General features: G+C 40.7%; 1 protein-coding gene across 1 annotated transcript in view; it reads right to left on the bottom strand.

The window, feature by feature from the left end:
- Positions 1-5,441: 5,441 nt before the first annotated feature.
- Positions 5,442-24,900, bottom strand: part of CERS3 (ceramide synthase 3) — a 48,309-nt gene continuing 28,850 nt past the window's right edge. The window contains exons 10-11 of the mRNA XM_009289485.2: positions 24,002-24,158; positions 5,442-5,576 (exon numbers count right to left, since the gene is read on the bottom strand). Coding sequence (XP_009287760.1) covers positions 5,445-5,576; positions 24,002-24,158 — 289 coding nt within the window. The 3' untranslated portion in view covers positions 5,442-5,444. The remainder of the gene's footprint in view (positions 5,577-24,001; positions 24,159-24,900) is intronic.

Below are 24,900 nucleotides of genomic sequence, written 5' to 3'. Positions count from 1 at the left end.
CTCCCCCAAAACCTGTTTCAGAGCATGAACCTACCTCTGCCTCCTACCAGAGTGGGAGAGGGATTACCCTGGGTGGTTTGGTATCCACCTCTCAAGCTTTTGGTGCTGGCGGCTCTCAGAAGTGAGTGATGGCTGCTCTGGCCTTGTTTGGCAACTTCTATAAACCAAGTAGCATCACGCAGAAATATGGAGACAGAGTGAGAGAAAATGCTCCCCACTAAAGACCTGGAGAGAGCAGCCTTTAAATGAGTCTTTCACACCTACTTCTGTAAGAAAAACCTGTGCGACGAGTTGGTCAAGCCCTCTGCTGACTTTTCTTCTCCTTTTCACGAAGCTCTGCTCAGGAAAGGTCAGCTCCCTCTCTGTGATGCTGGTCACTCACAGTGCCACCTTGCTCTCCGGCACACATTGGTTACTCTCTGTCTCTAAAGCATGGGCATCAGGTAGATTTCATAAATTTCGTAAGCAGAAGTTCCATTCTCAGTGGGAATACAGATGTCCTGCGTGACCTTCAACAAGTCAGAGGTGTTTATCCTCCTCAAGGTCCACACCTTGGGCAGCCAAAGCTCAAACTCTATAGGCAAGAAACAAAACCCTGGCTCCATATGGCACAGACGGAGCAGGAGGGAGCCCATAAAACTGACTGGGAAACGGGAACAGACGTTTTCAGTGATTTTGAACGTGACCAATGAAATAATCTCAGAGGTACATTCTTGCTCGCTCGCTGCTCCACACAGAAAGGCTCCCCAGCTCTTGGGCAGCTAACAGCCATCAAACCAACTCTCTTTGGCATTTTCACAACCAGGCTATGTTCTTATTCTCAGCATGGACTTCCATTTCTGCCCGCTGGTTATCTGTTGTTCTTCAAACCCACAGCTGGGGGAAGTGCCTGTGGAGATGGTGTTTTTCTTTCTAAATCAGCAAGATTTTTTTTTTATTCTTCACGGTTTGCAAGTTGGTTGTAGCCAAAACTCACATACCCCTGTTCGATTTGTTTTCCATCTACTTTATTCTTACTCATAAGCTTAAAAAAAAGAATTCAGATAGTAAAACCAAAGTATTCCGCTACAGTTCATTATTTGGGCTGAAACACCTTCCCTTATGTTTGTTTGCCCATGGGAAGAGATGGTAAGTCAGAACCTCTGTGATCTTCCCGACCAGGGAGGCAGAAATGGAAAGAGTAAGAAATATGGAACAGCTTTTCAGCTGATATAACTCAGCACAGCTCCCTTGTTTTCAGTAGAGCTTTCCTGCTTTTGCCAGCTTAAGAGCCAAGTCCGAGTTGTCTCGAGTGTGCTTATGATGAGACATTTATGTAGAAATCCCACGGCGATCTAACTGGGCGATAGCACCTCAGACTACATATGAACATAAGCACTCCCAGGAAAAAAAGAATTATCCCTGTATTTGCATATTATTCTAACATTCCTCAAATACACATAACTTCACAAGCAGCCCTAATATGCACAACAAAAAACAACTGAGTAAAGGTACCAACATGTGTTGGCATTCTACAGCGAGTAGTTCCCAGTGTACGTAGGACCACTTTCAAGCACTTTAGTCAAAGCATAAATCTTGAATAATACGAATGATGGATGACACACCCATTGATTTTGCTTCCTCTCCATTCGTGAATTGTCCAGGCTGAAAAAAGAAAAGTTCACTTACAGCAATCGCTGCTACCTCTTAAGAAGGGGGTGGGTCATCCGGCCCTTTCCAGGCAAGGGAAAAACTTGGAAGAGTAAGGAATTAGTTCCTGAATGGGCCCTCATTGGAAAGCTGCGAAAGAACGGAAAGCGGAGAGGACGACACCGCAAGGCGGGGAAAACAAGGAAATCCTTACATCAATGCCTATTTTTAAAAAATATTTATTTATAGCGCGTAGCATAACTGACCAGACAAATTCAGTGGCATTAAGAACAAAAAAAGGTAATTATTCCAAATGATACAAATTGACAAAATGAGTTCTGTGGAGTAAAGGAAATCTGTAAATCAAATCCAGAGTAGATTGGTAAATCTATGCAGTAAACAAGTACAGAGGTGGCATGGTCTATATGGACAGGAGGACCTGAACAAAATTCAGAGGAATTAAATGGAACAGAAGAGTTTCTGCTGATTCTAATGGACTCAGATTTCATTTTCATTCAATAATTCTATCATAAATATTTTGGCATGGTCAAAGTGTCATCGCAAACCAGATGCACAGTGTCCAAGCGTTAAACCAGGACCCATTTTGTGAAATGCTCAAAATAATGCATTAGTCTGTCATCTGTGCTCATATACATTACCGACAATTGTTCTGCACTTGCATTTTGAGACTCTTTTCATGATAACATTAAAAAAAAATGTTAAGGGCATTGACTAGACTGAAAACCTTGAAGCACCATGACATTAATTTCTTTAGCATGAATTGTGTTCCCCGTGACCTCAGCTTCTTGTTTCTGCGTTTCTATCAGTAAAAAGTGGAAAATGAAACGCGTGTAACTTCAGGAATGACAAATCTGATGTTAACACAGGACACGTGTCCAGTCCCACTGTGACAATCTGTTCCCGCTTCCTTCTGTGCTGTGGGTATTTATCCCCAGTACCCACTGGTTTACGTTCAGAATTTTTAGGCCTAATCGCTTTGGTTGGCCATGACAGTAACCCCACGGAAGGGCCTGCCTTCCTTCCATACCCCTAACTGCAATGTGATGTAGTTATTAGGTTGTTTACTGTGCTTGGACTTAATCTTCACCTTCAGGACGTTATTTTCTTCCATATTCTTCTGCACTCACCCAAAATTTGCCTCAGCATTTTATGTTTGAGTGTATTTATTTATCTACCTTTTACTCTTCCTTTAAGACCCTAGTTTCACATGAATTTAAAACAACAGGTCTTGTAATTAGGTTGAATAACTGCAATCCAAAGTTTTGCCTAGGCAAAACTCCAAGAGAGTTAATTGGCTTCAGTGGGAGACTCGTCCGAGTAGGAAGGGCAAGATTGGGCCTCAACGAGACTATAAATTCCAGTTTAAAACTCAGTAGTTGTTCAGAGGCTCGCTCCTGTGACAACATCATTCTTCGTGTTTCCTTTCCTGAATTCCTTTCCTAGTCATGGCAGGAAAGCTTTCTGGCACCCGAATCAAATGATAATACCCTGGCCATCTCCCAAAACCCTGTTATGTCTTGTAGAAAGCACCGTTGTCTCCACTGCTCTCAAAGGGAGTGTAAAGCCTCCAAGACGTCAGGTTTCTACATTTTGTTAGGAAAGACCAGTTCTTTTCATGTAGGCAATAAACAGGCCCCAATAAGCAACTGCGACCCTGCCAAACTCACCAGTTGCTTTAGATGATGTAATAAGTACTTACACTTCCAATAAATCCACACGGCAGTATTTAAGGTATTCTCTACAGCTATGTAAGGAAACACACTGCTATACAACAACTACCGAGGGAATTCTGCCCGCTCAGCCCGAGCGGCGCTACCGAACTACAACCACGGGTTCAGGAGTCCTGTCCCGCCACTGTATGTTTCCCATCCTTCTCAGAAGCTGTAGGCCATACTCCTTTTTCAGTGTAATTCTCTTTGGTATAACATAAACATTTGGGGTATTACATGGTATTACATGGGGTATTTTTTTATATTACATATAAAAAATTAAACACAGCCTAGTTCAACAGACCATACGTAGATATTTTCATACTACCAGCCTCTGTAACAAAGTACTCCTGCAGTTTCTTGTAGCTGCACAGAAAACACTTCTTTCTTCATATCTGAGATCCCAAACATTTCCCATTCTTTCAAATGCTTCAGTCACTGAATTACATCCTGCTTTGCCAAGGAAATCTTGAGAAAACAAGTCAGTCAAATAGTGCTTCCCGTAGGTCACCAAGTTCCTGCCTGAGTAGCCTTAAGGGGAAAAGAGCCCTTCCGAACCAAAAGCTCTGCGCTGAGGCTGTTTTAGCAGCGGTCCCTCTAGTCTCTATCAAGCTACTGGATTTAGTTCACCAGATGATCTCAGCTACTGTAGAACCACATGGAGAGCCTCTCACTTCTAAAACTTATGACAAATCATTTATGACCTTGTGAGCTAAATGCATCTGGAAATGAGAGCGGTACCACCCTGTTTAAAAGGCCCAGGCTCTCCTTGGAAAGCCCCGGGGCTAAAAATGCTGCTGCGCGCTGCACTAGCATTAGAGCAAAAGTGCAAACTTAGGATAGAGGCACTTTTGGTAAGAGGAGCTGATAAAACATCCACTGTTCCTCCACTTCTTACAGCATAAACAACGGTATGTGGCCTAAGTCACATTCTCACATGCAAGGTTGGCTCTAGCCAATGTGATTCCCAATTTTCAAAAAGAGCAGAGATGGAAATACAGATCCTGATATCAAATGAATACACAGCACTGACGAGGTGACATTCCTTCCTAGCTCCCCCAATGCCCAGATACATGCAGTGAACACACAGGAACGACAAAACAGAATTTAGGGGACTCGCTCCTGAGAAGACAGTCATCCAATGCCGCTGTGCGAGACAAGCTCACAAGAAGGGAATGGATGAGATTTATTTTTCATCTTCTAGGCTGTAGATGTGTCAGGAACAGCAGGTGTTCAGCAGTTTTGAAGACAAATAAGAAGTGCAAAAGAACCTGTGAGAAGACCCAATTTTCATTCACTATCTTCCCTCCCCACTGCACATTCTGTTGTAACACTGGGCCAAAATGACTGAGATGAAAGACATTTGTGAAACCTGGAGCTCAATGGAGAGTCAGGGCTGAGTTTTGCTATTTTAACAGTGACTTCCTTGACAGGTAAATCTTAGAACACAATATTTGAGCTATCTATCATACAGCATACTTTGGAGAAAGACTATATTTCTGCAGTGAAGCCAGCTCTTCACAGGCAAGTAATTTGACTTCCTCCATGTTAGCTTCCACTGGCCTCCAGGAAATGAAATCTAACTCACAAAAAATAGCCATTCTGATGAGGGATTAAACCGAAAAGTAAAGACTAAAATATTAGTCACTGTACACCACTGTCACATTTTTCCCACATTGAGTAATTTTGGTTCCTAATGGAGTTCACGCTACCTACCTACCACAAAACATCTGTGAATTAAACTGCTGGGTGAAATATATCTTATATCAGATTGAAAAACGACGTTAGAATCAATGGGACGCTAAATGATCTGACGCTCTTGAGCTTTGACTTTGTTGAGCACTGTCAGTCAGTGTGTCCAAACGTCTTTCCAAACACTTAGCAATGATTCAGAAAGTGGGTCATTAACACATTTTGTCATGTTATGCAATTTTTCCCTCCCCTCTAAACTGGGCTTTTTTCCAGGTCCAGTAGCCAACAATAAATCAATCACAGTCTCTCATAAGCCTTTTGACTTAAATTCTATCCTGTAGGTTGGGTTAAAAACAGAGCGGAAATCACTGCAGGAGGTGAGGCAGGAGGGGGCTAGTGGCGACTGCTGTTTAGGAGATGTTTACTTGACCCACAGCCGTTCTTGTTGCCATTCTTTGTGGACTCCTCTTCATTATCTGTTACAGAATCTTCCTCCTCTTCATCGCTCCGGTCATCTTTCAAGTCCTAGGGAGAAGAAAGCACCATGAGAATTTTCTATACTTGCAGTTTTTACTGCCAGATAAGTTACTGGATTGCTATTATCAGTGCAGACCTTTCAAAAAGGCCTGTGGGTGCCAGAAAAGTCTCTCTTTTTAAAGTGAACTAGGTATCTGGATCTTTGCAATGACTTTGAAAAAAATAACCAATTAATTTCATTAGTTAGGTGCCCCCATTTGTAATTGCAAGTGGCGGTTGTTTTTTGGGATTTTTTTCCTCCCCCCCCAGCCGTTCTTGTTGCCATTCTTTGTGGACTCCTCTTCATTATCTGTTACAGAATCTTCCTCCTCTTCATCGCTCCGGTCATCTTTCAAGTCCTAGGGAGAAGAAAGCACCATGAGAATTTTCTATACTTGCAGTTTTTACTGCCAGATAAGTTACTGGATTGCTATTATCAGTGCAGACCTTTCAAAAAGGCCTGTGGGTGCCAGAAAAGTCTCTCTTTTTAAAGTGAACTAGGTATCTGGATCTTTGCAATGACTTTGAAAAAAATAACCAATTAATTTCATTAGTTAGGTGCCCCCATTTGTAATTGCAAAATGAAAACAGGGTGCATAAAAGTTCCAGAACATGAGACATTCTCCCTTCTTGGAAATTCCCCATCATCCTCTGAAGACAAAACTCCTCTGTCCTCCATTTGCCTCAGCAAAAAAAATGTGCTAAAGGGAACAAATGAAAGGGGAGCTCTAAATACACTAGACAATATCAAAACTGCCCCCCAGAAACATCCCCTCCCCCCAAAATGGAGGCTGACATCCAAGGACAGACCAGTCAACAACACTTTAATCTTGCAGAACCTAATGTTCTTTAGACAAAATTTCTTCCATGACCTTGGCCCAGTCATTTGACCTCTTCTTGCTTGTTTCCGCTTTCCCTTGTAAAGCATTACTAGTAATCCCTGGATTACTGGGATTAATTAACAATTGTGAAGTGCAGGGAAGCTGAAAAGAATAGTGTATAAAAGCTAAATATGATGAATACACTCGCCCAAACATAGGAGTTGAGAGGCTGCCTGCTTCTGACAGGTGTAAACTAAACAGTGACTAGTTGTGCCAGCATCTCCTGCTATTAACTTTGCTTAAAGAGACTTACTGACCCTAAAAAGTCTTCCCTGCTTGATGGTGTATACATCACGTTAACGTTTGCAAAGGGGAGGCCATGTCTATACAGCTATCATATACATCTTGGGTATATTATCCTGCTAAGGGAATTGCCAGGGAGGAGGGGATGGCTGCTCCATTAGCAGGGATGGAAGGGGGGTCAGCGAGACAGTCTGCCCTTAGGAAAATCCCTTCCCAGCTCTAAAGGAACAGCTTCCAACATCATGCTTCATCCGCAGACAGTCAAACATGGCACTTGCTAATGAATGTTCCCACCACACAGAGAAAAGACATTGTGTCTACCCAGTATTTCACAGCAAAGGTTAGGGAGAGGTAGGACAATTCTGTGCTATTTGTCATGGCACGTAAAATATACCATTAGTCCTATATTTCCTCAACTCCTACCATAACCCAAGACCCTACAATGCGTTCAGAAGTTTGGTTCAAACAATCGAGGCTTTGGCATTAAACCCAAACACCTCTATTTCCCTTTCAGTGCAACAAGCTTAGAAGAGCGGTACCCGCCCTCCTGGAAGGACTTTCCATACCAACTGATGACCTGCTCTGCAGACTCAGGGTAGGATGCTCTAGTTAAAGACACTGTAAATCAAGTAAACGCCTTCTTCTGCCTAAGCGGTGACTAAGAACGGAAATAAGATCACAGCAGGCACCTAAGCAACTTTTTCCACCTCCAGCCGTTTCCTGTGTGATTAGCAGCTGCCACTGGTTGTCTCTTCCAGTTACTTGGAAGGTGCCTGGTAGACCTGATAGCCTCTAGTTCTTGTGTTGGAAGAGATGGGCAATAGTCATTCCCCCTCCAGCATCTCATGATTTAATAGACCACCTCTCATTTAAGACCAGGATTTTCCCCGTAGCTGAGGATCAAAACCCGGTCCCTCACACTGTGGCTGACAATTTACCCATTAGCACCTGGGTATCTGGTTTGTTAATGGGAACTCCCAAAATTTAACAGCCAGATATTCAGTGGTGTCAATGTTCAAGTATTGAGGACTGCAGGTGTCGTGGTATCTTTTTGTAATGCAGGGGTGTTTGGCCTGCAGGACTGTCTGCTGAGGGAGACCTGTGGCTTGTCTTCATAGTATGTTGCCTCCAGAGCTGCGTGCTGGGGCTGGCAGGCATGTTAGCCCTTGCGCAGACAACCTGCTGCCTGTACAGCCACAATGGGGACCGCTCCATCATGGGTAATTTTGTTCTCCTTGTCATCTGTCTGGACCTCAACTAAACAGGCAGAGACTGCACGTTCTTCCTGCTCCTGGAGTGATGTGCCAAGGTCAGAGATGAGACGCAGAAAAGGAGAAACTAGTGTTGTTCCTGCCCATCCTGTATCTGCTCTCAGAATGAACTAACAATTTCACTTTCTTAGCCTGCTGGTCTGAGGTCCTTCTTAAGCACCAAATTCATACAGAGAAAATAAATGACAGCTCAGTAATAACTCATCCAATTGCAATCTCATATCCCTTAACATATTACACTTCTAGTAAAATGTATAGGACTAGAAAGAAAATTAAAGCCTAAACTCTGTCTCATCAGAAACTATAAACTTCCTGGAGATTTTCTTTTGCCTTTTCCCTAACAACATACAAGGGGTATCAAAACAAACAAATCTTACTGTAAATACTGTAAAATAAACTTGGCATGCCATCAGTAAGAGCAAAGGAAAGACAGCCTTTCCCACACAATTTATGAGGTTCTGCCTCTTTCAGATCACCTCTCTTGCTCCTGGTAGTTTTGTGATTCGTATTTGCAGCAAAAGACAAATGTTGAGGCTGTGGGAGGACGCTTGTTACTTTTTTGCCACCAGAAATGTTTCAGAAAAAAAAGCAAACTAAACCTAAGTACAGTGTCTGATGCAGAATCTGCTAGACTCACTGGAAGTACTCTCATCTTCCTGAGCAGTCTCTGGTTGAGGCTGCAACCGCGGGGAGGGATGGGGGAGGAGTGCTTTTGTGCTCATTGTGAATAGACTTGAGTGAGTAAAGTTCATGAGCGCATATTTCATTTTGAGTACCTCATTGTGGTCCACAGAAGTTGCTGGTACTCAAGCATATGCTTAAGAATAGCTGGCAATCTGCTTTGCTTTGAATGGTAGCTGATACGTGACATCGATTCCTGTTTGCTATAGGAATGAGCTGGCATTTCCAGCATGGAACTGGAAACTCGGATAGGATTTGCTTCCCAGTTTTAATGTTGTCAAGCTGGATGCTCTGATTAAAGGCACTATATGTAGTAATTAAAAAAGATGTAAATGTTTTTTCCAGCCACCGGAAATCCCTGCATTTGAGATAATGTCTTACATATTTCCAAGCAGCAGGAATTCAATTTCTTTGTATTCTGAAGCAACCATTGCAAGTTTCCTTAATCCTGGGAAAGAGTACTACTTCTGAAATCCTGATATTAATCAAGAAAAAATGCTGCTAAATCAAATCTAAATTTTTATTATATTTTTAATCATGAACCTGCTTCCTGACCAAGTGCCTCTACAAATTCTTGCTTTAGAAGAGCCTGGCCATTTTTGTCTAGCTTGTTTAAGTGACAGAACAGAACTTTAAATAGCAATAGCTTCATCTGTAACTAGAAAACCAAACAAACCTGTCTTTGCAAACTGTTTAAGAGACCATTATAAATATATTAAGATATCGTAAGTGAAATTTGTGCCTCTTAACTTTGACCTTCTAAGAATAACAAAAAAAGGTAACATTTCTAGGATTTTGCCTGCTTTAATACCAGGATGTTTTCTCTGAGCCCCTCAGATCATATATTATAGTTGTGTTTTCCAACTCAAAGACTCTGCTCTTACTGTCCCTGAGCAACAACAGATGAATATACTATCAGAAACACAAGAGCTGGCAAACTGTAAATACCACAACTGAGGCCATCATTAATGCTCAATGCTTTGGTTTAATGGCATCAACTGCATTTATTGTACTTCAGATGGTTTAGGGTAACAGACAAAATGGATGTGTATATTTTATGTTCTGGATGACTAACCAATTTAATCTTTCTAAATGGATGAATGGTTTCAAGGTTTATGAGAAGCAACACTAATGCTATAAAGTCTGCAAGAGAGCCATTTGTAGTGAAGCCAAAGCCGCAAACTTTTATAATCTTTTTTCCTTTTGTTTAACCCTTCCACCTGCTGCTCAGTCTCCCTCTTTTAGTTAAATGAACCGTATTTGTTAAGGTAGTTTTGGCTTCTTGCATTTCGCTACTGTTAGAACATGTATCATTCAAGTCATTAGCACCACATCTTATTACATGAACAGTAAAGGACCTTCCGACAGACTTCACCAAGGAAAAAGACTTCCTGAAATTAAGAGATGAGCAAACTTCATAGGCCACTTCCCAGCCTCTTGTAAGCAGAAAAACATTGGTCAAATCTCCATCTAAACTAACAGAGAATTTACTCCTAATTGTGCAAGTTTGTCTCTCAATAAAGCACTCAGAAATCACTTCCCTCTTGACAAGCTCTTGGCGCTGCACTCTTTCTGCTACAGCTGATTGAGAGCACCGGGAGAAGGACGCGGCTGTGCTGGAAGACAGATGGAAGTGTGGGTTTCCTGTTCCTACATGCTGGCGATACCATCTGAAGCTGACTGATGGAGAAGTGGGACTAGGCACACACCATCCTTCTCTCCTGCTCCCCTTTACTGGGCACGTGGCATCTTTGTCCATGTGCACGTTGAGGTCGCAATGCAGCCATGGCTTCGTATCTGCTGCGCAGTAGTTAAAGTGGAAAGTGTAAGAGCAGAGGGAAACACAGTGCCAAGCAGTATAAAAAAGGCAAAAATATATTGTAGCAATGTGGATTGATCCTATAAACAGTGAGGAAGCCTTAGGAACATGCCTTCTGCTTTCTCAAAAGGGGAAGGGCACTTGCTGGCAAAGGCATTGTCAGGTCAATGTGGCTTACTGCAGATTGTCAAGTGGAGGTCTCAAAATGTAAGCTGTTACTATAATGACATGCTCCAAAACAGAAATAGCCACTGAGGCAGCATGGAGAAAAAGAATCTGGCTGAGAGACGTCTGAGCAGAAGATGTTTCTGCAGTGAAGTTCAGTTGCTACAACATTTTTTTCCAATGGAGAAAAAGAAAAAGAATCTGGCTGAGAGACGTCTGAGCAGAAGATGTTTCTGCAGTGAAGTTCAGTTGCTACAACATTTTTTTCACGAATGAGCTTCCAATTCAGCTTCTCCCTGGTTCTCCCTGACAAAGGCACATACTTTTTAAGAGGCATGCAATAACTTCAGGTGGCATTATGAAGACAATAGTGTAGTGTCTACTTTACAAATTTATGGTGTCAGTTTGGGAGTAGAGTGGTAGGGGAATGTTTGTTTGCTTGCTTGCTTTTCCAGCTAACTGGCTGAAAAAAAGAGAGGATGATACAGGTTTGCTGTGCCTTACCACAAGCAAAAGTAGGCAAGATCAGTCCACATCAGTTCAAGCTCTTTCTCACTGGTGTAACTGTGTCCGTGTGTGGAGCGGGAGATGTACCAGGCCTAACTCATCTGGTGGGATCAACGTTGACTCAAGGTTTCTCAGCAGCATAAGGAGATTTCAATTTTGCCCCTGTCTGGACAAGACTAAAACCAATTAATCCTGGAAGCTGAGCTCACTCCTCCTGCTGCTGCTAGGAAAGCAGTAGCACAGACTGCTGAACAGCTTCCCCATTCCCACTAGCTGTAGCAGAGCAACATACCTGATTCCTGTTGCGGCAGCAGCGGCAAGCTGGGCACTCTGGGACACTGACAGGGAAGACGCAGCCAGCATAGCTGCAGCTCTCCTTTACTGCAGATGCCTTGCCATTCCCAAGAGCCTGCTGCCCCAGACTTTGCTGACTTTTCACCTGCTTTGTTTGAAGCCAGCACTGGCTATAGTTAAAGTCATACAGAAATCAAAATTGAAGCTGCCCTTTGTATCTACTGACGAACTCTCTCTGAACAACATCATTTTCAGCGCAGTAAGATCTGCCACCAAACTAAAATCAGCTCAGAGTAAGAACTTAAAAATTCCAACTCCTAAGAGATTTGTGTACCTGAATAAAAACATTAATTAAAATAGACTTATAAATAAATAACAAGCAGTGACTAAATCCCAAGTCTTTTACTAGATCATTTATTTCTTTGTTGAGAGCTTGATGTGGAGGAATCTTATCAGGTACACCGATGCCCTCATTTTTTGCTTATTGTATAAAACAAAAAGATTAGCTGCAGATACGCACTAACTCTAGAAAGATTCTGACTCTTACTAATACATACAAAGGTCACAGTCAAAGGGCAGTTACACTGTTTCAAGTGGTATTTCTTAGTTCTATAACTACATATTTTTTTAAAAAATAATACTGCTTTTAAAGTGCAATTATAAGACTTGAATACTAGATTTCTCCATCTTTAAATGCCAGGAAATTTGAATGTGTTCGATAAATCTCTATTCTAGCCCTTATTTTAGACATTACCTGCACTTTCCAGCGCTGTAACTTTGCCACAGAAAATGCTGCAGTTATGACACAAATCACAACATGAATGCCAGCTTCTGCCCTGATAGTACCAGTCAGACTCCAGATCACCACCCATGCTAATATACTATATATTAGGACAAGGGGCAATGGCTTTAAACTGAAAGAGGGTAGATTTAGATTAGATATAAGGAAGAAATTCTTCACTATGAGGGTGGTGAGGCACTGGAACAGTTGCCCAGATAGTACCAGTCAGACTCCAGATCACCACCCATGCTAATATACTATATATTAGGACAAGGGGCAATGGCTTTAAACTGAAAGAGGGTAGATTTAGATTAGATATAAGGAAGAAATTCTTCACTATGAGGGTGGTGAGGCACTGGAACAGGTTGCCCAGAGAAGCTGTGGAAACCCCATCGCTGGAAGTGTTCAAGGTCAGGTTGGACGGGGCTTTGAGCAACCCGATCTAGTGGAAGGTGTCCCTGCCCATGGCAGGGGGGGTGGACTAGATGACCTTTAGGGGTCCCTTCCAACCCACACCATTCTATGACTCTCTATAGAGATAGCGACAGTCTCCATAGGATCCAATGGCTACATTGTCCTGAGCACGTTCATACTATTATAACTGCATCTATTTGGGAGTACGACTTCTTAACTCTACCAGCATAATCCCATCCGACTTGGTGTATCACAGCTTAGTCTATGCATTCATCCAGATAGAGAGAATATCTATCTGAGACACCTCGTATTGCAAAACAGGCGGTCAGTCAACTCCTCACAGATTGACCCTAAGAATGACCCTGCACCTGAGATAAGCCAGGTTATATGCTTACACAGGAATACGCTATTCTAATTAATAGGTGCCACAGAAGACATATTTCTTCCTTTTTTTTCATATATGGATTACAACTGCATGGTTCTGCATAATCACTGAACCCACAGGTAGCCCCTTGGTTATCTTAAACACAGGGAAAGCCAGGTCTCTCTCATGAAGGCAGTAGGACTTAAGGATAGACATTTGGGCCTTTTAGGTTAAGTATAATTTACATCCACACAGTTAACTGGATTTCTTCTACCAGGTACAGATATATAAAGACAATTCACAGCTGATTCTGCAATTTTAATTATGTTTTTTCCAATTTGGTGAAATTTAGATTTTGGGATTTTCAAATACTTATTTTTATCCTTTAGTCAGAATTTCCTGACTCTTAAATGTATCTTACATTAAAATCAGAAAGTCCTAAATCCTATACCTTAATTTTACCTTAAGAATATTTTCATTTAAATATCTACAAACATATTGACTAGATCTTGATTTTTCAATGTAAAGACAATAAATTCCACAGCACCTGCACATATGGAAATAGCTTGCAGTACAAAGATGAAAGCTATTAGTCAGGTCAGCAACCACTCAAAAAAAAAAGAGATAATAAACAAGAGAAATAATAAAAAGTCAGTCCAAATAGATAGAAGGGGGTACTTTTCTAACAAACAATGCTCTAAGTTGTTGAATCTCCGAGTTCAACATGTTTAATTCAACATCAATAATCCAAGTCAGCTGACATATGACTTAATACGTCTTTACTTTCCTGTGGAGACTAAGCGATATACATTTGGATTCAGGCAAACTGTTCTGTATTTCCAGCCTGGAAGATTTTATTGGAAAATATATTTCCCTTTTCAGCTTATACACACCAGGCAACATAAATAATGTTGATTTTCAGTGGAAGATGTGCTGTTGGACTCTGCTTTCTGCAGTTTTTAAATGAAGATGCAGACTTTCTAGATTAATTGTATCGGACAATCTTGTGGCCAAAACTCCTCTTATTTAATCTCTCTTTTCTATGTAATACCCATTTCCCAAGCTTTCCACTGGGAGTTTTCAGAGGAAACTCAAAGACGACGTGTGAAAAACAAATTAAAAAAAAGTTACACTAATTCCACAAATATTGAAAAGAATAGTGTCATAAAACTAGATGTTACTATTAGAACATGTCCCTGATTTTGAATGAAGGAATAAATTTAACCTCAAAAAAAGAAATATCACTTGTGTTGTCACTCAGCATAACACACCTGTAACTGGAGGTTATATATAATACCCTGCCTGTTCAGAAGAACTAAATCATTGTTTACAGTTAATCAGGTACTCTGTGGTTTCAATGAAGTCTGCTAGCTGTGTTATTGAAATCCACTAACTAAACCTTGCACTCAAGTGTATGCGGCTTTACGATAATGTCAAAAGCCCAGGAGGTACTGAGTGAGTCATAATGTCCCACTGCTTTTTGAATTATTCCAATTTTAAATCCACAGTTGGCAAAGAAACAAAGAACAATATAATAGGCATTTGATGCTGTTCTCTATAGTGAACTTTTTTTTACCCTAGGACAGAACTTGCATTAAGCCAAGGAGTTCAGTGGTATGAACTTTTATCAGAACATGCATTTTTATTCCTTATAAATGCTTTTTGGCTACAAGACAGCTGATCAGACATTCACACTTTTCTCAGTGAGGTATGATACTGCACTTAAGATGAATGTTTTGAAACAACACAGCTGCTAAAGAATATTCCTACAGAAGCCTTATAGCACTATTAAACTAACCTGAAACCACAAAGTATACAACCACGTAAGTGATAGAAACTTCTGTCTAACGTGTCCATTAAGGTGCTCATTTCTCTATTTTCATTGTTAGGAGGCATTCCATTCCTTTCGTCATGTATCTAAAGGTAATCTCCGTACTTAAACATTATCAATCTAATTTTCAAGTCACATACCTAACAAGTAATGTCTTTTCATTTGACATTCATATCACAATACCTAAAATCATTTCAATACAGTATTTCTAAACCCCCTGATATCGAGGCTGGATATAGAATACTTTAAGTAGTACCTAATGAACAAAGTTTCTTAAATAGCATTACAAGTCCCTGAGACTTGTGTATTTAAGTCACTTGGCAGAGGATTTACTTCACTGAAGTTCAGCATTCTGAAAGTCGGGTATCTACTCAGAGATTGTTATCTAGGACTACTCTGTAACCAACAGAAAGAGAAACGGGTCTCACCAGAGGGTGACCTGCCCCACCACTGCTGGGGTGACAACACTGGACACAGTGAATCGGTTACTGGAGACACCACTCTTCCTCCACTGATTACAGGGATCCTTGAACTTGAGCTAGGCACAGCTTAAGTTACACAAGACAAATCCTACCCTCACATGCTTCACACCCATCACCGCCTGATTAGACCGATAGACTGATCAGAATGGTTGGTTTGCTTTCTGATGATGTGAACTCTGCAGTGTGCCGTGCCTGGTCAAGAGTTATTAGAATTGTGTTAAGGACTTAACAGGAGGAGGACTTGAAAGGAAATCTTAAAAGAACTGCTCCTTTTAAGATTTCCTCACTTCTTCACATGTAATACGGATTATGGAGCATTCCTAGATCCTCCTAGGGAAACATTTTCTTTACATACAAGATAGGACAATTTCCTTTCTCAATTCATATTAATCTATCATTAGCTAGCTTTATTCCAAGGTTTTGGTTTTTTTTTAATCGACTCAGCAGATTGCAGTATTGTGAACCCCTCTGAAAGTATGAGAATTACTCACCTCATAACAAAGTCACAATTCAGACCTCTGCAACATATATTAAAAATAGTAAATGAAGGCATCAAGAGTTCTATAGAAGGCCTAGGGTTTGCCCTGTGAATTGATTTTTGGCAATTGAAAAAATAAATACATATGCACACTATTATATATATGCACACACACGCTTTTTATATAGGTGCATATATATAAAACTAGCAACAAATGGAACATTTCATAAATGTCCTGCTAAAAATTAAAAGATATGAGCAGTTAACAAGGGAAGCCAGAAAAATTGTCAGCAAATGCCCTTCTGCGAACAGCAAGGTAAATCAATTAATTTTAAAGCAAAAACTTTACAAACATGTGTCTTTTATCTTAATTGGGAACTTTCATATAAAAAGAGTAATTTAGATCAGGGATTTACTAAAAGTAGAGTTGCCTTGTGCCAGATACACATGCAGAGAGAGGGGCGGGGGTGCTTGTTTGGCCAGATCCATTGCTGGTGAAAACTAACACAATCCCATTGACTTCAAGTCAAGCCGTGCTCATTTATACCAGCTGAGAACCTGGCCCTGTATCAACACTGCAAACTTCTGCTGAACTGGCCAGGGCAGGAAGCTTTGCTTTCAGAGTTACATATAGTTTTGATTTTCTATTCTTACAGGCAGTGGTCATCTGCAGCTCCTACTGAAGTCAAACTCAGCAACTTTGGAAACAGTAGACTTTTATTGCAGCACGTAAGAGACCTGCACAGCCCCATTTATGGCACAGCTAAGATAAGAGGCAAAGGGAGCATCCACACACCCAACTTGTTGGACTATGGCCAGAGGACTGAGTCTGCTCTTGCATAGTCGTCTGTGTGCATAACAGGGCTGTGGAAGGGTCCTTTGCCCTAATGCTCCCACCCCAGCGTACCTTCACAAGCCCATCTATTCCAATCAAATGCTCAGAAATTATTTTCTTCAGTTACTCATTAGTTCATTCCTCCATAATGGTCGTAACAGTCCTTAAGTTCTCTAAGCTTTACCTGATTTTTATATAATATTCAAGTGAAAGGTATTGTGGAATTATGGGCGTTCTAAACAGAGTTTATTTAAAAATAATTTATTTTTTTAAAAATCAAAATTCCAGCAAAGAACATTGTTGCTGTTTTGAAATCTGAGAAGTATATTTTAGCATATAGCATAACATACCTCCCTGGAAGTCATTGCTCAGCTGCTGATCCCTTTCATAATCTGGAGTAAAAAGTAAAGATTTAAATAGCAATCTGCCTTTTAACTCACAGTGCCAGGAAATGAACTGGTTGAGGCAAAGGAGACCAGACAGCACTCTTGGATTGGCACGTAACGTTTGTGCAGTAGAGAACAACTGGTGGCTTTCCTCTTTCACAGGCTCTGCTGGGCTACACACTTTGACAATATACATTTCTGAGGTCAGCCTTGACTTCAAATCCCCAGTAAGGGTAGGACTCCAGAGCTCCCCAGCATGCACACAGCGGCTTTTCTCCTTTTTGCCTATCATTGTAAATACCAGCCAGCAAACCTCTTACTATTTTATGCTTTCTTCTGCCTGCCTCTCACCCCTCCTCCCTCAGATGAATTTGGCAGCATAAAGTGAGACATGTAGCCAGGCTTTGGGCTTAACTAGATTGCTGTAGCAGAATGGGAAATATGCAGATGAAAAAGTCATAACAGGAAGTAATTTCCCTTTACTAGGGCATGAGCCTTCATGCTGCTGACCTGGCTGGCTAGCTCCCATCTCCAGGCTATTAAAAAGCTCATGTCCCAAAGGCAATAATTTGAATCAACTGGGAAGGTTCCCAGATAGACTGGTTTTCATCTCTAAGAGGGGAAAACTTTCATTTGTCCTATTTTGTTCCGCTAATAAGCTATCCTCATGAGAAAATCTGCTATAAATATTTATCTGTTGAGAACCAACAAATTCAACTTCTCCATAACCCATTTTCCTTTAAAAGGGGGGAAAGGCAACCCCTACTAATCTAGTTCAATCTGTCTTGTGTTTGTGCTAAACCTTCACTATGAGAACTCAAACTCTGAAGCAGGACATCAGCGTGTACTGGCCCTTCCCAGTCTAGAAAGTAACCACAAAATCTCCAGTGAAAACTTTTCCACAACTTCCCAGTCCCACAGAGTCATGAAATTGTGACTAATTAGATTATCATTATCCTCTAAAATATATTACTGCTTTTAAAATGACTACTTGGAATTAAGTCAAGCACACCTCTTGTTCTATTTTATCAGCACCCTGATAGTCATTGGCACAATACAGGCTTAACAAAACACGTAAGTAAAAGAAAACAAAACTTATGTGCCTCTAGTTTCAGAAATTAAACCCTGTCCTCTGTTTAACTCCCGTAGAATGACATTTTTCTGAAATGAATGAATTCTCACTGAATGTGTTTATTCTCATTAACTTTCATTTTCTGATTATAAATGTCCTGAAAATAGGGGGGTTTTTTACTGTTTCAGAAAGAAGAAAAAAAAATCAGCTGAAAATCTGACTTTTTAGGAGTCAAATAAACTGCTGTGCATGCCAAAACTGAATATACATTTCATTTCATGCTTCATTTTCACATCCCAGTAATTGCAAGGTGTATGGAAGCGCAGCACTGTTGTGTGTGATCAGGGCCATGTGATGACCCTTCACAGCTCAAGTTAAAAGTCAGAGTTTATTAGCTGGGAGCAATCAGGCTCAGCTCACCTATGGTGTGTCTAGTGCACACCAAGCAGCACACAGCTCAAGCACATGAACACTGGATCCAATTCTATTTGCCACAAAAGAGATTTAAAATGTAATCTCTTTAGAGGCCATTCTACTTTCATGTACGTGGAGCTGTTTTCCTCTCTGCAGTTTTAAAAATAAGATTTATGTTTAGGATTAAATATCTCAAGTTATTGCACAGTTCAGTGAGAGTCAGTGCTGCTTCAGCTGTCAGAACAGCTAAGTGTTTGCAGTCACAGCACTCCGGGGTGAACGGAGGCTGAAGAGTGACTCTCGTTTAACAAAGGTAAACCAGTAGATTTTAACCACTGTGGATCCATGGTCTAATTCTAAAGGATATAGATTTGATTCTAAAGGTAACTAAGGAAAGCAAAGCAAGTGCTAGGGGCTTAAATTTGTCATACGGAAGTCTGTACTGCCATGGGGAAATGTTTAAGGACCTGCAAACCAAAAAACCCCATTGCTTTAAACAATGTTCTGTGGGCCTGCGTTTCATGAACAAGAAAATTCTCACCTAAGTTCAGCACTGAAATTCCATACTCCCAGGACCCATGTGGTTACAAAATAAATGTAAGATTCAAATGAATTATTAAAAACAAAAGTTCTGTTTGATGCAAACAGATCAAACACAAAAAAGTAAGAGGAAAAATAGTAAAAGGATCCCAGGGAAGGAAAGTTCTGCAGAAGCTGAGGTGAGTGAATAGCCTCAGACTAAACTCAGCTAAAAGCATCTGTCAGGAGCAGGTAGTATGGCCTCTGGGAACTGTATAACTTAATTTTAAAACTTACACAAAGTGTTATAGCAAGTCTCTAAAGAGATAAATTCACAAGAAGAAAGATAGAAAGTAACATAGGCCAGCACCTCTGCAGGTGTAAAGAATCGTTATTCTTCAATATAAGTAGCGAGGGCATGTTTTGTAAGAGCATATTATGTCTGTGTTCCAAAGGACTTTCAGGCCTTGCCTACACATTAATATTAAAACACGTCAAGTGTTCTAGTCCATGGGCACACTTTTAGGGATACAGTTTTAGTAGTATATCTTCTTTTGATACAGAAAAGGGAGTGACTGATTTAAGGAATCTTTATATGGCTAACCACTTTTCATGGCAAGAACTCTACTAGCATCCCGGTATCAGTTTATAAAAAAGAATGAAGGAAAGAAAGTTAACCTGAACTGGCAGAGATTTCTCAGTACGAGAGCAATCCTCAGACAGAACAAAATGCTGAAGTAGGAGAATGATTGCTGGAAACAGCAGAAGTATCATAACAAGTATTTCACAGCTCTCATTTCAACCCCAAAATAGCATTTTCTTATCGTTTTCAGCTACCCCTACTCTGTCATTAGTCATTCTTTGAACGCTAACTCTCACTGTTCCCTTGGGAATTTGGATCAAATAAGGAATGAACAAACCATGGACAAGGATACGCCCAGCCAAAATCTTTAAAAAGCCCGCTTACCAAGTACAAAATACCAAAGGAACATTGAAGATAATTAGGTGGCGCCACCTAATTTTTTTTTTTATTTTTTTTTTTTCTTCCCTTTCAGAGTGACAAGTCTAAAAGCCTGCTCTACAGCATTGCAGGGCCTTTTCTGCTTCAGGAAGAGGAAAAAACCATGGTGAATCAAATAAAACTGCAGCTGATGACTCCTAAATAATAGTGACCATTAGTAAGAAGCTCGTTGCCTTCCTTGAAGGCAGTCTGACAGTGACAAAACAATTAAAAGAAAGAAAACATATTCCTGGTCACATTACAGTCCGTTAAAAACCTGCCATTACCTTCTGCCATTGATGGACTTTGCATCAGCCCTGAAGTATCTGAGTCATGTGGACATCATGCCCATTTCCTACAACTTACACATATTTTTCAAGATTTAAAGCACTGTAGTCTCAAATCCTTAACTCAGTGTGTAATGGTTTTAACATATATTTTACATCTTAATTTGCCATAATAATGTGGCTATAAGCTGCTGTCATTCGCTCCCTTTTTCTGACCTTGGAAATAAAATGTTTAATCTCCATGGGATTTTCCTGGCGAGATATTTTAAATCAGTGCATATGTACATACTTCTCTATATGTTTTTTCAATTTTCCTAAAATATTCTCATATGTGCAGACATGATGACTAGACATGTTTCAATGGTGCTTGAAACTTGATACAAGTGGGTAATTTAACCATGTAATTGAACAATATTACAGAAACACACGGAGTTTCCTAGCAACAAAAGGCCTTGGACATCAAGATGGCAGCCAGCAGCTAACATTGCAATTGCCTGACCTAACTTGAAAAGAAATTACACTGAAGAACGTCCTTCTTCCTCTCACAGCAGAATTGATCTAAGATATATGGCTACAGGTCTGACCTTGAAGTGCTTTTCTTACATGCGTATGCCTTACTCATACGGGGTCACAAAATGTCATATGAGAGAGGACATTTGGGTTCCTTTTTGAGTACTTTTATATTTTCCAGAAGTAAGAACAATCTTTGATTTGAAAAAATGTATATTCCTGTCCCCTCAAGTTTACCCCCATAGAAAATAAAAAGTTTCTTAATGTAAAGTAGCCGAGCACAGCTTAGCTTGTCGATGCAGACTTCCCCCGTGTTAGAGCATTTCTGGAGGACTGGGCCAGGGGAAAGGTGGCACAAGCCCTGTGAGCCTGGAGACCAGTGCTGCTCTGTGCTACCAGCTCAGGTGCCAGAGACTACCATGCCTGAGAAAAATAGGACACAGGGGGACAGAGCAAGATCAACTCCTCCCTTCTTTCCTTTTTCCTCATTTTTATTAATCTCTGGCTGTATTTGGGAGGAGGGAAATCACAAGATTTTTAGTCCAAGTTCTTTTTTGCTGAAGCAAGTCAGTCGGCTGAGCAGTTATCCCAAAGGATTGAGGATAATTGTCGCCTTTATTAGTGCAGAGGGGAGGTGACATCTGAGATGAAGAGCTCCTGACCAGCCAGTCTCAGACAAAAGCCATCTCTTCCAGAGGGGGAAGAAGCTACCAACTCACGAGGCTGCAGTACTCGAGTCATTTCTGTATTAATTCCTGCCTTTAACAAAGCCTCCTGCCACAATCTGAAGATAAGAATATTGAATCTAGACCCACAGCTCTAAGCACGCTGTGACATAATTCTGTGTGACCCTTTGAGTAACAACAAAGGGGACTTGGTGGGTACGTGACTTCCTGGAGACTTGGGCCCTCGTTTACATTCCCCACCGAGTCCCACATTTCATGTCTGACCTAGACAAGTCCCTTAACCTGTCCTTTGACACGGGACAACACCACTTCCCACTAAGAATAAATACATTCAAACCCATTAACTTTCAGACAGTATGATGCTGTGGTGCAGAAGGATACAATCAGGGGAGACACCTGCCCCTGGACAGATGCTAGGAGCTGTTAACTGCTGCACTACAGTGGTTTTCACTGATGACCCCACCAACACAGGGTGGCTCAAGGCACAGAGGGCACTGAAAAAATTCCTTACACCCTTGCTATGTTCAGAGCTTCCTTCAGTTAAACAACATCAGTCCCTATTCCCAGTTACATCATGACTTCATTTTTCCATCTGAAGTAGCTAACTTGCTTCAAGAAAAATGTCAAAAATTGCCTGTTTTCTGAATGAAAACTTAAGTCTTGGGCAGCGAAACAAAACCCTCCTAATACAAGGATGATGGTTTACTGGTATTTTACTAAAATAGCAACAGCTATTTGTGTGGAGTATGTCTATAACAAATATGTCGGTATAAAAATGCTGCCTTGCAAACACCATTATTTTCAACATTGCCTTTACAGCTTTGGAGGCACTGGCTGCTTTCACAGCCAAGTTTGCCACCGCTATGGAAAACAGGCTCCACATGCAAGCCAGCTGAAGTCATACAGACTGAAAAGGGCTAGGGCTGCTGCTGCTACCACTGTTAAAATGTTATTTGGAAACCGTCTTCTCGGCGAGCTGTATAAGGAATCAAAAATCCAGGGTAGGGATGCAGGCTTGATGGTTTTCCATTTTTTAGCAATGACTAATACAAAAAAGCTCTTATCTCAAAATAAAACACATTTCTGCCCCTTACAAAGGCATACAAGCAGGCAGGGAAGAATGGCCTTATATAGCTGGCCTAGTAATGACCTCTTCACCACTGTATCTGAAGACCTTCTTGGATTGTACTCTCATAACCTCAACCAATGCGGATGGAGAACTACGCCAAGGCCTTCCTCTTACTCAGCTGGAAGGCAGAGGGATGCCCCTCTTGTTTTCATCAGAAGAGTTGTGTAAGAACAGCGCAGAGACAAGGCCAAAAATCAAAAAAGAAAATGAGAAGTAATAACACTCAGTAAGCCAGGCCAGAAATAATTTTCTAATTAAGCTAACAGAGTTAAGTGACATGCAAGAAATACAAGCTTCTCAGTGTGTAAGGGAACACAGAAGCATGTTTTAGAAGCCATTTCTTCTACAGATTTGTCCCCTACGTACAGCTGTTTGCTATCTAACAAGGGTTGAGTCTGTAACTGCAGTTTTCTTCTAGGAAATATTTCTATTTCCTTAAGATGCTTCACAGCATTAACTGCTTCAGATAAAAGGACAGAGTCAGCTCAATTAAGTTTTTGCGTCTTGATCCTTAAAACAAGTTGTGCTACTGAAAAATGGTATTGTTTCACCTTAACTAGCAAAATATACCTGTCAATGCTTATGCCAAATGTGTAAAGAGACATTCTCCAAAATCCTTTTCTAAATGCTTTTTGCTAAATGTTTTATCTACGCTGCACCACACTGCACACTTCATGACAAGAGACCGTGTGAAAGCGTTACTACTTCAGGCAATCAAACAAGACCTAAATTGAATCAAAGTTTTCTTTATAGCTTTTTCCCACATGAATTTTCTCTACGAGGTAAAAACAGATTATGGCAGCACCAGACTTGCACTGTTTCTCTACTCCAGTTGAATATGACAGTATTTCACTGTGTCATAATATAATACCAGATCAGCTTCATATGCTTTTCTTAATCCAAAACCAGTGTTCAAGTATAGCTGACGTCAGATTTAGACAAACCTGAAGAACTTTGACTATAAGTTTTCTGCAGTATTTAAATATCTCATCACTCACCTTTCCTCTCTTTTTTTTGTATGTCCCTACAAAGTCCAGCAAGAAAACATTACTTTCACTCTGAACACAGAAATTTCTAAAGAGTTCTGCACCATCTCAGGGCTTCAGTTTTTGGGAGAGCTCACTTCTCATTTACTATCAGAGCAAAACATCAGATACAGCCAAAAAAAGGCTCTAGCTGAAGTTTTGATATTCTGATCTATGACCTTAGGTTTGACAATGAGAGATAGAAAGCACATTTAAACATCTCTGTACTTTGTAGATCCCTATCAAAAATGCTGACACAAAAGTTCGGGAAAACAATAAGAAATTCCGAGTAAATCTATTTGAGGTATTAGCATCTGTTTGATACTTCACACATCTTTCTGTAGAAGCAAAATTGCTTACCTTTAAGAAAATGAACCTTCTCAAAATCTTGAAAATTAAGTAACCCCAATATAAATGCAAGCCTTGAAGGATCAATAGCTGCCCATTGAATAAAAAATATGCTATGACGGGAGTCGTGGAGTAGTATGTAGGCTGATACAATGTGGCACGAAGAATCCTAAAAAATAAAGGTCACTGTTATGGTGCAAGAATCCTTCTCCATGCTTGATTTCACATTCCAAACCAATTAACTATTTCCACAAAATATTAAAAAGCTCTGCAAAGATGACAGATTAATTAACAAGCCCTGTCTTAACTAGATTATGCATCTCTATTGAAATATAGACTTCAGAAGATGAGAAATTTGAGTCTTGCGTGAAAGTATTCTAAATAAATGAATTGGGTTCGGCTGAGATGGAGTTAATTTTCCCCATAGCAGCCCTCATAGTGCTGTGCTTTGTATTGGTAGCTAGAAAGGTGCTGATAACACACCGGTGTTTTGGCTACTGCTGAGCAGTGCTTGCACAGCATCAGGGTTGTCTCTCCAACATTCCCCCCACACCAGTAGGCTGGGGATGGGCAAGATCTTGGGAAGGGACATAGCCAGGACAGCTGACCCAAAGTGACCAAAGGGATATTCCATACCATATGACATCTGCTCAGCAATAAAAGCTAAGAGAAAGGAGGAGAGGGTGGGGCATTTGTTATTACGATGTTTGCATACTGAAGCCCTACTTCCCAGGAAGTAGCTGGACATCGCCTGCTGATGGGAAGTAGAGAATAAATCTTTTGGTTTTCCTTTGCTTCCATGGACGGCCTTTACTTTTGCTTTATTAAACTGCCTTTATCTTGACCCATGAGATTTTTTCCATCTTATTTTCACCCCCCGCTGGCCTGCTGAGGAGGGGAGTGATAGAGCG

This window comes from Aptenodytes forsteri, unplaced genomic scaffold, assembly GCF_000699145.1.
Source record: "Aptenodytes forsteri isolate BGI_AS27 unplaced genomic scaffold, ASM69914v1 Scaffold605, whole genome shotgun sequence".
Taxonomy (NCBI): Eukaryota; Metazoa; Chordata; class Aves; order Sphenisciformes; family Spheniscidae; genus Aptenodytes; species Aptenodytes forsteri.
The sequence above is the reverse complement of the archived record's forward strand: the minus strand, read 5'-3'. Positions and strand labels throughout refer to the sequence as shown.